Source organism: Cylas formicarius, unplaced genomic scaffold, assembly GCF_029955315.1.
Source record: "Cylas formicarius isolate icCylForm1 unplaced genomic scaffold, icCylForm1.1 PGA_scaffold_7__23_contigs__length_41026272, whole genome shotgun sequence".
NCBI lineage: Eukaryota > Metazoa > Arthropoda > Insecta > Coleoptera > Brentidae > Cylas > Cylas formicarius.
The window spans coordinates 15797941-15810446 of record NW_026844352.1 but is presented as its reverse complement, the minus strand read 5'-3'; the positions used below and the strand labels follow the sequence as shown (position 1 = coordinate 15810446).

The window sequence follows — 12506 nt, the reverse complement described above, 5'->3', positions numbered from 1 at the left end:
GACATTTCCGGGATATTACCGCACGGATTTAGGAGCCTTCGGATGTTTTCGGAGATTTTACCGTACGGCTTGAATTTTTTATGTTTTTCAATTCTGACGATCACGTCAGTGAATGTATTCGTTTTGTTTTGCTAAAATGTACCCAAAAACTAACGGTCGTAGAAAAAGTGTGGTATGCAACACGTTTGGTAATAAGCCACTCCGCTCGTGCCAAATAAACTCTTTAGTCAAATGCCGTTTACCACAATTGTTACATAATATGCTATAAAACGCTCTCGCTGCGACAGTTTCCGTTTATATCAAAAAAGAAGGAAAAAGAAGAAATATCATATATCGTTGAACTCGTCTTGACATGCACTCTCCGAATGTGTTCAATATTCAGTGTTTCTATCGAAAATTTCAAGCTTTTACCTGCAAAGAAAAAGGCAGACATCTTGCATACATAAAAACCATATTCTTTTTTTGTATATCTTGTCAGATCGATGATTGGGTCATTTTGTGTGAACCACGCTGTATATATGTATATATTCAGGTTACTTATATTATCCGTTTCTCTCTATTTATTTATTGCTTCTCGGCCATAATATTTTCCATAATTTTTTCGCGCAAAAGCGGTAATGATTAAAATTTCGCAATATAAATCGTTCCCCAAGGACAATTATTTTGCAAACCGTACTGACCCGGCAAAGTTTGTGGCTTGTGCCGGACTAGTTTATGGATTGTGGTCCGTACGGCGGCGTAGACATTTTCAATTTATGACTGCGAATGCGTCCCAGAGCCGATTTAACCCAACTCTACGTACACGCAGTTTACTCCAAATTAACAATACGTCGGTTTTCACTGTTTCGTCGCCTTGATCAAGAAGTTTCTCCTCATTTTTTTGTAAACGAAAAAATTGGTTTACCAAAAAATTAGTACAAAAGCAATATATTGACAATGACAATATCAATAACAATAATAATAGTAATAATTATAACTTGGCTGCCCACGATATATGAAATACTTAGCGAAATATTGACCAAAAAGCTTTACCAGGATTTGGAGAACCAAGATCTATTAGTTGAGGGCGGTGGTCGAAGCGCAGTAATTACGAAAAAGAATCTATATTCAGCATATATACATTACCAAAAATTGTTTGGCAGTGTCCCGCATACCTGGCTGCTCAATGTCTGCACGTATACAAAGGGAAAATGAAATTATATTAACCCTTTATCATCTGTAATTAACAAGCTCAACCGAGGATACAAACATCTTCTCGATATCCGCTTGAAGTTTGAGTGAAAGAAGCATAAGGTGCTATAGCTTCGGTGTAGTTAATTGAACGTCTGCGGAGTTAGATAGGCTTCACAGAACTCTAACATACATCCCAGAACTAGTAAACAAAGATTCCACCTACCACATAGGGTAGGAGCGTTTCAGATCTGCGAATTTGTCATAAGACCCAGATAGAAATGTCACGACGGTATTTCCAACAGAAATATGAAACTGTGCTCTTAGAATGAGAGATAGAAACTACCGCTTCAACCCTTATTCGATCTGGCCCATCTTAATTGAGAAAGGATACCTGGATAAGCACGCTTCAACTGCATGACTCACAAATATGAATATACCGACTATTACGTCAATGTATTGCAGATTATCAACAGCTGCAAGGTCCTCGCACCATGAGAATACACAAGGAGACATGACAAAGTAGCCAAGATTGTCCAAGAAGTAGCATACAATCTAAGCCTTATTATAGAAAAATGCCAAATTATCGGTATTCACCTGTGCTGGAGAACGATAGATACAGATCTACTGGGATAGAACTGTACAAAAACATCTATTACATTCTTGTGGATAACCGTTAGTCATCTAGAATCTAGAATTTTAGGGGAAGTATTATTATTATTACTACTTCCACGACGATGCGGTTGCCATTCACTATCCGAATCTGAGATGTCTGTTGCATCGGTGCTTGCCTTATTGCAATGTGATTGGAACAAGGCATTTTGTGGAAATATGTTGTGGACTAATATCTGAGTCTTGGTGGTTACGTGATATCTTGCTGCCAAGTCAGTTCTGTGCGAATCAATAATCTTCTACGTTGTTCCTGTACGTGTTTACTTTACCAAACTTGCGTAAAAATCACAAAAAATAATACAAAGTGGAGTGTGTTTTCAGCAAAACTGATATTAGTAGCGGATATGTGACGTCACACGCCTAGCTCTACACCACCTAGCTTCGAGGAGTTCAGGTAGTTTTATTATGAACAACTGAAATAGTAATTTACTGTATATTTGTTGACCTTTGTGTGGGGTTTATTTTGCAATTAATCTTTAATTAATCACGCAGCACGCATATTTTAGCACCACCCGATTACCGAGTATTGATAAAGATAATGAAACTCCGGTATCCCAATACACCGTTCCGCGTCGCTCCATTAAAAACAACCATAATAAAAGTTATTGCCGAAGCTAAAAGGTTCTATTTTCGTTCGTTTGGAAGCCTGCATTTTATTATTTCTCGGTCATTATGCATTCTGGAGCTTATTGCAGCAGTAAGCAGTAAAATTCGTAATTGCTTTTTATTGCACAATCAGGCACCAGGACAGACTTTTGTCTTTTTTACTTTTGTGTATTTATACCGGACGACTGGAAAATGTTGTGTGTTTGAGACTATTACTGTTGCGTTACTTGGTCAGATCTCTCACTTAAGAAAAAAATATTATCTGGGCGGTATACAGTGTACGTGCATTAAATTAAAGTTTCCACTCTAGAAAGCATTGTTTTGGGACAATGAGTGTCGAAAACATCTACTGAAATCTACCCTAGTTTTCATAATTCAATTTTTACTTTCAAATCACTTCCTTTACTTCTAGTGAAAGAGCAGTTTGATTGAACATCTTCACCATCGTTCTAAAAAGAAGCACCCAAAATTAAAAAAAAAAAACATTTACTTTACGGCCATTTCTAGGGGGTGGATGGAACGTATCAGAAGCATTAATTTTTAAAAAATTATAAAATTTTGAAATAAATAAGTATATCATTTTGATGTCACATGAATACTAATTCGAAATAACAATACTATCAAATGAATAGTTTGGAATAATTTATTTCTGCCGTCCATCCATATTACAGGATCTCAAAGTTTGGTATGGATGGGACAATCAAAAACAGTCGATTTTTTTACGTTTTTTTCTCGAATCATTTTTCTGGTTTGGTTTGCAAAAATTCAATCGGATACAATGAAGCTTATTCATAATATTTGTAAATATTTAAAAAATATTTAAATTTTGTCAATTGCCATTACGGACTTTTTAATTTTGTTTCATCGTATATATGGTACGGATGGGACAAAATTATAATGGTAATTTTGATTTTAATTAATTTTCTTAATTTTTTATTTAATATGAAATTCAAAAATTGCACAAAAAAATAATGAACAGATTCTCTAACACAAAGTGCGTATCGAACACTTTATAAAAATTTTAAGTTATTCAATTCAGTTTGACCCATTACCAGTCTATGGCTATCAAGTGCCTTGAAAAAGTGGCCAGATTTAACTCCTTCCAATGACTCAATATGGTTCCAACGAGAGTTCAACATCCTCTTATGTTCGTCAATGTCAACATTAGATGCAAACAATACATTCATATTCTTAGCCTCCGACAAAACTACGTTGTACAATGATTTGGCGTCATTGTTTATTGATTTTCTCCTTTGACTTTCTCCAATGCCATTCTTTTAATTTTGATCCCAACACCGTCAACGGGGTACCCTTCCTACCTCACACTCCAAAATCTTGCTCCATGAAACATAAATTTGTTAATGTAAATTGATTTTAGAATTGTGCTGCACACCCATCAAATGTCAACTTGAATAATTATCTTCAGAAAAAACCAAACGCAAATTTTGTCATGATTAAGGTTTTCACTAACCACAGAATAAGAGTGACAGTTACTGGGGACCCATGCTACGGCAATGAATACCGTAACTTGTTGATGTCTCCAGTGAGCAGATTGAGAGATACACGAATCAATTTCCGCAAAATCTACTTGAAGAACGCCTTTCTCTTCACTTACTTTTTTAACTATTCACACTATTTTTCTTGAACAACTTTACTGGTAAATTTGAAACTGTCCTAAAAGTCCTTGAAGGAAACTTATAGCCCCTTTTATTTATAAAACTTGGGACTCATCAAATGAACTTTTCCTTGTTATTTCCAATTCTAAGCCGTCATTGCTCCTCAAAGGTTTCAGTGCATATTCCATGCCATTTTCGCAATTGCTACATAGCCCATTCATAGAGTTGCTGTCATCAATGCTGCAACACAGAAGCAGTAGTAATTCTGTGGAGGTTTTTCGGAATTGTTTAGCTCTGAAGCGTACAAAAAAACGCATAAGCTTCGCACATATGTCGTTTTTGAAGTTTAGTCTTGCTTTCTTTAATTTTCGCTGAAATAACATCCCTCTTTCCCGGTGCCTGGCGACTAATGTCATCCCTGAAGTAAAATTTAATTTCTGGAACTACATATGAAGCTAATTGTTTCACAACTTCCTTTTGGTTTTCTGAACATTTGGGCAAAACTTTTTCAGTTTCCTCCTCCATGCTTTACCTAGTGCTTGTGGCGACTTAAAAACGGTTGTTTCCCGCTTCATTTCCTTCTCTTGATTAATTTTCTTTTCTTTCAACTTTCAACCCTCTTCCTACTTGCTTCTCGTTCTCTTTTGACTTTTAAAATTGCTAGTGATTTAAAACCCTCTATAATTTTTTGTTTTTGCAAATCTCTACAAAGCTTCTGCCTTTTTGAGCTTTTTTCTTTCAATAAGTTGTATTTCTTTGGATGTTGTTTCGGTTTTTCTCTGTACACTTTAGCTCGTTGTCGTTGTTTTGTACCCATTGCCTGGACATATTGGAATGGACGAGGCAATTGGCATGGACGCGAGATATTTAAACAGCCAATCTAGTCGACTAGCATGTATTTTTTTATGCAAATATTAATATAAAATGTTTTGTTAAGTTGTAAATATACAAAAAATATCCAAAAAAATATTGTCGCCCTAATATAAAAAAAAACATACTTTTTACCAGTTTTGTAGCAAATTGAAGAAGAAATAATCACTTTTACATCTGGTTTTGGCACAATAAAATGGTAAGCAGAACGACAAATGTCATAAATGAATCAAGTTGACACTCGCGGATTTTGTTTTTTCATGCCTTACTTTGAAAGTTAGACGGCGGCGTAGCTTAAAAAGGATTATATCGACTCACTTATAAAAATGCATTAAATTTATATTATTTTCTGAACACTGGAAGTAAGTTGTATATTTTTTTTAAGTTAATATTATACTCAAAAAGCAAAAAAAAAACAAGTAATTTGCCTGAGATAGTAGCCTGTAGTAGAGTAGTTTGCCTGAGATTACTTTTTCGTTAAATGACCGCTTACAATATTTAAATCCATTTTTTATTTAAAAAGGAAGGAAATTGAAACAGCGCAAACTTGATCCTAAAATTATAACTCCATTGATATCAACGAATTCCCTCCATTACTTCAAGATTAAAAATTTAATCGAAAACATTAATTACTCTTCCTCTCTAAACAAAATTTCGATTTCGATCAGATTTCGAAATAAGAATATATCCCGCAGACGTAGGAAATTAACCTGAGATAAACAGCTGCAGGCTCGCGAAAAATTGATAGGGGTGCATTTATGATTTAATTTTCCTTGAATTGATCCAATTTTCGTTAAATCAGCGACATTTAATAATCTTCTGTCCCTGGTTTAATTTCACTTCAATCCAGCCCTCCTCAGGCGTTCCACCTGCATATAAGCGAAATGTTTAAGAATTAAGATAGTAAAGCCTTGTTATTGTGTATTTTAAAGTGCAAAGCACTTTTATCACATAATTTAAAGCGGTCCTAATATCCATCAATCATTCATATTAAATGCACAAGTATGTCAATGTTTCAAAAATCTTTCACAGTATAGAATTATTTTTTAATTAAGAAGTTCTTTTTTTAAATTTGAAAATGTTTAATTCTATTTGTTTACTATTATTTGGTAACTTATGGAAACATTTAGGAGAACAATAGTTTTAATTCCTAAATTTCTTCAATCTGAGAAATCGTGAAAAGCATTGGAATAATAATAATAATGATAATAATAATAACTTTTATTTCCATTGGTGTAAGTATCGGATATTAGTATAATAAATAGTCAAAATATTGTACAAACAAGATTATAAACGGTGTATTCAATGTATCACGTTAAAATATAATGGATAACAAACAGGAACAAAATTGGAACGCATTATAATTTAAATTTGAAATTTAAATATTCGTGAACTGAATAAAATGCTTTTATTGCAAAAAAAAAATCCTTACTGTGGACTTGAATTGATTAATATTTGATATTTGTTAGACATTTAAAGATAACTTATGGGTCAAACAAGGGAGCTACGGTGGATAGATCTTAGGTTATGAGTAATACTTTCCACCATAACCACAAAAATCGAGATAAGTGCTGTTTAAGATAAAAGAAAGAAGAAAGGATGGAAGAAAAGGAAATGTCAGCAGATTTTATTGAACAAAACAGACCCCGATAACAGTGTTCACGTCGTTTGAACAACATGGTCCTCTCTCGTTATTTCTCTGGCTCTCGCGCAGTTACCCCATATTACCACAGCACAATTTAAGTTAAACTGGATGTACACATAGTAATAGACTTGATGTGTTCCATAATTAACTATTTTTTCGTTCATATAAACTAAGCAGTCCAATATATATATTTCGGTAAGTCTGAAAACATCCTGCCCATTGCTGTAGCTGTAGCTATATATATGTAAATATATATATATATATATATATATATATATATATATATATATATATATATATATATATATATATATATATATATATATATATATATATATATATATATATATATATATATATATATATATATATATATATATATATATATATATATATATATATATATATATATATATATATATATACACCAGTGTTCGAAGTGTTTTCGGAGCGCGAGCATTGAAGATGCCAAGTGAGATTTTGGCGAAACGTCTGCAGGATTCCAGTCGGATGCAGGATTTGCAGTATTCCAGTCGGATGCAGGATTCCAGTCGGAGTTCAACGAGCGAACGGATATCCCGGAATATAGTATCATTATATATATATATATATATATATATATATATATATATATATATATATATATATATATATAGATATATATATATATATATATATATATATATATATATATATATATATATATATATATATATATATATATATATATATATATATATATATATATATATATATATATATATATATATATATATATATATATATATATATATATATATATATGTATATATATATATAATGCTCGCGCTCCGAAAACACTTCGAACACTGTTTTCGGAGCGCGAGCATTGAAGATGCCAAGTGAGAGTTTGGCGAAACGTCTGCAGGATTCCAGTCGGATGCAGGATTTGCAGGATTCCAGTCGGATGCAGGATTCCAGTCGGAGTTCAACGAGCGAACGGATGATATCCCGGAGTATAGTGTCATCACATTTTTCCATCCGTGAATCAATACGTGAGAATATATATATATATATATATATATATATATATATATATATATATATATATATATATATAATTAAATTCTTACAGTTACAATTCCGGCAGTAAAGAGACTGCAAAATGGCTGCTCTAAATGAAACACAGAGAATTAAAAATTTAATTTTTCTTGCATATGGAGACAAAACAAAAACTGAAGAAGAAGTTTGTAATTTGTTTAATGTAAAATATCCAGAAAGACCCAAGACCCACAGTTAGTAAAATTAAGAGAAAATTTATAGACTGCGAATGCATTGAAAATGCCCATCGTTTACTTCTTGACAATATGGTAATCACTTTAAAAACACTTCCAAAACATTACGCCGAATATTTTCATTAATTTGCCTTATTTCGTATCTAATTCTAAATTTTAAATCATATAAATTTTATGGTTTTTTTCTTATATACTTGTAAATATCCCCAGAGGAAAAAATCTAGTGGAGTAATATCTGAAGATTCTGCAGGCCATACTATTGATCCCTTTCCACCAATCCACTGTCCAGCAAATACCGTTTTTAAATATTCATGCATTTGTCGAGCAAAATGTTGAAGCTACATCTGTCTATCTGGCATATCCGGCTGATTTGGATTTGGGAAAGAAATTGCTAGCGAAGAGCGTGTGCGAGTATTCTTAAAATCCAGTACCTGATTTTTAAATAAGTTTGCTCCATATTTTAGCCGTTCACTGCATATTAAGGACAGTGAGAGCCTCTCACCCCTGGGGTACTCCATGATTTGTGACCCCAATATCAGAGAGCTTACCCCCATAAAGACAGTTCTATTTGATAAAAAAAATATATTAGCTTTAAGCTGTTTCCACTGATCCTATAAAATTCAGAAAGTTAGTCGATGGCGTTGGTGATGTCCCAATAAGTTATCACACCTTCTATAAGGCTGCAGGTGGTTTCAACTGTTGACTAAATATGTTATTCTTAAATAATTATTCAAAGAGCTTAGATGTAATTAAGTTTATTGTAAATGGGTTATTTAATGAGTTATTTAAGTCACATCTACTCCATTTTTAAATGTGGGGATAATAAAATAATAATAAACTTTAGTTAGAGGAAAATGCGAAGAAAAATTGGAACCCTATTATTGTCCGCCAACGTAAATCAAGTTGTAATTGGACAACTCTATCTTATCTCGAAAGCCGTATGCCAAAATGGAGTGCTTTATTAACTCCTTTTGTTAAATTTGCGTGAATCGCATTTAGACATTTCCTCGGATGAAGTAATATTGCTGCAAAACTAAAAACGCTACATTTCGCCCGTGTAACCGAAATTTTCTATGAAAGAAAAATGTTTTCATTCAATTTGAATTATTTGTTTCTGTTTAATAACGGCGAGCATTCAAATTTCGACCTACGGATTAAATTTTCATTATTTATTTTTCGGCATAAATATTCATAAATTACGAATAAAATATCAGCTATGTTATTTTAGCACTGTTTTTGTTTCAGGTGAAAGTAATGTTGCGAGTATCGAATCCAACCAACAGTACTTGTATGGAACCCAGTAGTTCTAACAGCTTTTTCACTCTGGATAAGCGGAAAAAACAAGTAACGCTACTGGATCCCACCCTCTACGGCAGTTCTTCGGCACCGGAAGACAGGCGGGTTGGGGTGGCTGCGCCCAAAATGTTCGCGTTCGATGCTATATTTTCGCAGGACGACTCGCAGGTGAGATGTTATTTTAAGCCATAGACCGCCAACTAATAAATACCATACAAAAACAAAACTCTTTTGAACCTTTTGGTATATTGCGATGAAATTTGGGATGGTATTATATAATAAGACAATTCTCTACTGTTTGTACTGAAAATGAAATAGTGGGTCATGTGACACTTTGAAGGCCTCTCTTTTTATGCTTAATTCCAACTTCAATTCGCAACTAATAATTCTATCTTATTCTGCTATTGCTTTTGCAACTAGTAAATGTAATCTGGACCGGAAAATACCCAGAATGTTTTAAAAAACCAATTGCAAGTACCAAAAGAAAGAAATAAAAATTTAATAAAAATTATATTTAATAAAATATATAATATTTATTTTAATATTATTTTAATAGTTTAATAACATTAAAAACAATACTAAACTAATACTAAAATAAACTGATCTACATAGCTAATAAAACAAAACTGAAAATAAAAAATATTATATGAAAGAAAAAAAAAGGTGTAAGTGAAATTGAACATTTTAAGAATGTTTCAATAAAATGGCGTTACGTATTTTGGAGCTTGTTAACAATGAAAAATGAGGCTAACCAAAAACGTGAAACAAAATATATGATATAATAAATGATATAATAGTCGAAAATTTCATGTTAAAAATAAATATATTTTTTAAGAAAAAGGAACTTGCTTTTTATCATATGCTTGTAGCAAATTCTTATATAAAGTCTTGATGCAGTGGATTATTCAGATAGGGCAACATGGATCCAAGACTTTTCTTCTTTTTTTCTGAGATATTTTTTTTTCTAATGGAAGTGCGAGTAGTTCACATTTATGGGACTACTTCTGTCGATCAATATTATGACTGTTTTGCTCATTTGAAGCTTCGAAGTGTTTTGAACTAGGTATGATGATCGTTTTATAATCCAAAATTCAAAATTTGCCATATTTAATTTAACAGGTGCGGTAAACGGCATTTGACTCACGAATAAACCAGTGACTTTTAAACAAGAATATTTTAAAGTTCCCTTATGATGGACCACTATTTTGAAAGTGACATTTTTTAAAAACTCTATTTACAGATGAGGCAATTTTCAGTATGGCCGGTATGTTCAACAGAGAAAATACTCATTACCTGTATTTCTCAAATGAAAATCGTCTAAAAGAAATTAAGAAACAGGGTCGGAGAAGTGTTAATGTGTAGTGCGGAATTATACGCGACTTTGTTTTGAATGGAGATATTTCAATTTGTTGTCCCATTAATTGATACTCTGCTGGACGATATTGAAGACCGGATTGTTTTCCTACAAGATAGTGTTCTATATCATACCGTAGTGCCTGTTAGAAATTGTTTAAATCAACATTTTCCATTTTGGATTGGCCAATAGGAAGCCCTGACTTAACACACCTGAACTTTTTTTATGGAACTGCATAAAAAATTAATTAAATTAAAAGAATTAAATCCCAAACCCATTAAAGGTGCTAAATACAGGGCATTTCATTTAAAAAAATTGAGATTTTTCAATTAGAAAAAGCATTTTTTAATTGTCATTTGTGACCATCCTGTATTATATATTTTCACCGTAGTTAGATCAAAGTATTAAATATTAACTTCTTCCATAGATCCATAATAAAAAATTTCCAATTTCAGTTTTCAAGTGTAAAAAAAACACATTTTTCAATGACCTGGTTCTGATCTCAAAATCAAGCATATAATTAGAAATTTTAATTGTGTTCATAGCATAAGTATACGAGCAAAAAATATTCTGCATCATTTAACTTGCGCATGGGGGCGCCGCAGGATGGTATTTTTAGCCCTCTTCCGTATATTGTATATAGCTTCTCCAAATCTCTTTGTCATTGCAGCTTTCACTTCTATGCTGACGACACCCCAATTTACTTCTAATTTCCATATAACTTATTATATTTAATTTATAATTATATATTATAAGTTACTATAAGTATGCAATATAGCATCTGAGCGTCTTTCAAAACTGAATTCAACTAAATCTTTTGTGATTATTTTCGGAAATGACGGGCAAATTTTTAGATTTAGAAACAATACTCAAATGAAGCTAGGTGAAAATGTTTTTTCTTACTAGAATTATGGTAACAGTTTGAGAGTAATCCTTGATTCGCGAACCACAAATATCCATTTAGTGACTGGAAATTAGTACACGCCATAGCGTCTACCTTGCACAAGATACACAGTTACTTTTTTTTTCGAATTAGCTCTATCCCATTCCAAATTCAAAATTCTTGCTAGAGGCTAATTTATAGAGTTAGATTGCATTATTTAAATATGCTTTTTCGATCGAAACTGCACATGAAAACATTATTTTTTAAAATTTTGACATATAAAAATTCGAAGTATCTTGTAATATTGCTCAAAATGTTAATAACATACGCAATTTTAATATCAATCTAACTTAATCAGTATCCAAAAGTAGCGGTTCATTAGTTCCGTCTCCATATCTGATAAAATGCTTCCATCTTTTAATTCGAAATTTTAAACGCTCTCTATTTCTCTTGTTTTTTGTAATTGTTATTAATTTTTAATCGTCTACAGTTAAAGCTACATTGATATAGTGCCTATTGTTAGCCATTCATTTTTCATTTATAGGAGCATATATATTTTGGCAGTTCCGACTTATAACAATAAATAAATTTATTAATATTATTATTATAACTATTTGTTATGGTATGCGTAATGTTTAACGAAATATTAGCAAGCTATTTTGTTAACCTACATTGAGTTACATTTCTAATTTACCTATGCTTTTGAATCCATAAAAATATTATTCTGGGTAAGCTGTATATTATGTATGATGTGTCTTGATATCTCCATCACTTTAAAAAATAAAACCACCTCCCAACTACCCTTTATTATATATCTTTGTTTCAAACACTCGTTACGAAATATTACGAACAATTGAATTATTTGGTTATTACATAAAAATAAAGGCTCGAAAGCGTTTTTAATAAAGTGGCGTCGGAAATTCCGTGCAGTCCGGGATTGACCGGAGCAGGTCAGGAATTTAGTCGAAGTATTTTCGACTCTCGCTTGAATTATCTACCCATCCGCTCCGATACTTAATTAAATCATGACCATCGATTGAAGCGTTGCCTGATTAAATTCTGGCATGTTCCGCGAAAATAATGCGAAAAAAGTTTTTCCGCCTACGCGTTTTAAAGTGCT

At 32.3% G+C, this 12506-nt stretch overlaps 1 protein-coding gene across 1 annotated transcript in view; it reads left to right on the top strand.

Moving 5' to 3' along the window:
• LOC132705356 (kinesin-like protein CG14535) overlaps nt 1–12506 on the top strand; it is a 577250-nt gene that overhangs the window by 509221 nt on the left and 55523 nt on the right. The window contains 1 exon segment of the mRNA XM_060675896.1: nt 9099–9317. Within this exon segment, the coding sequence (XP_060531879.1) occupies nt 9099–9317 (219 nt within the window).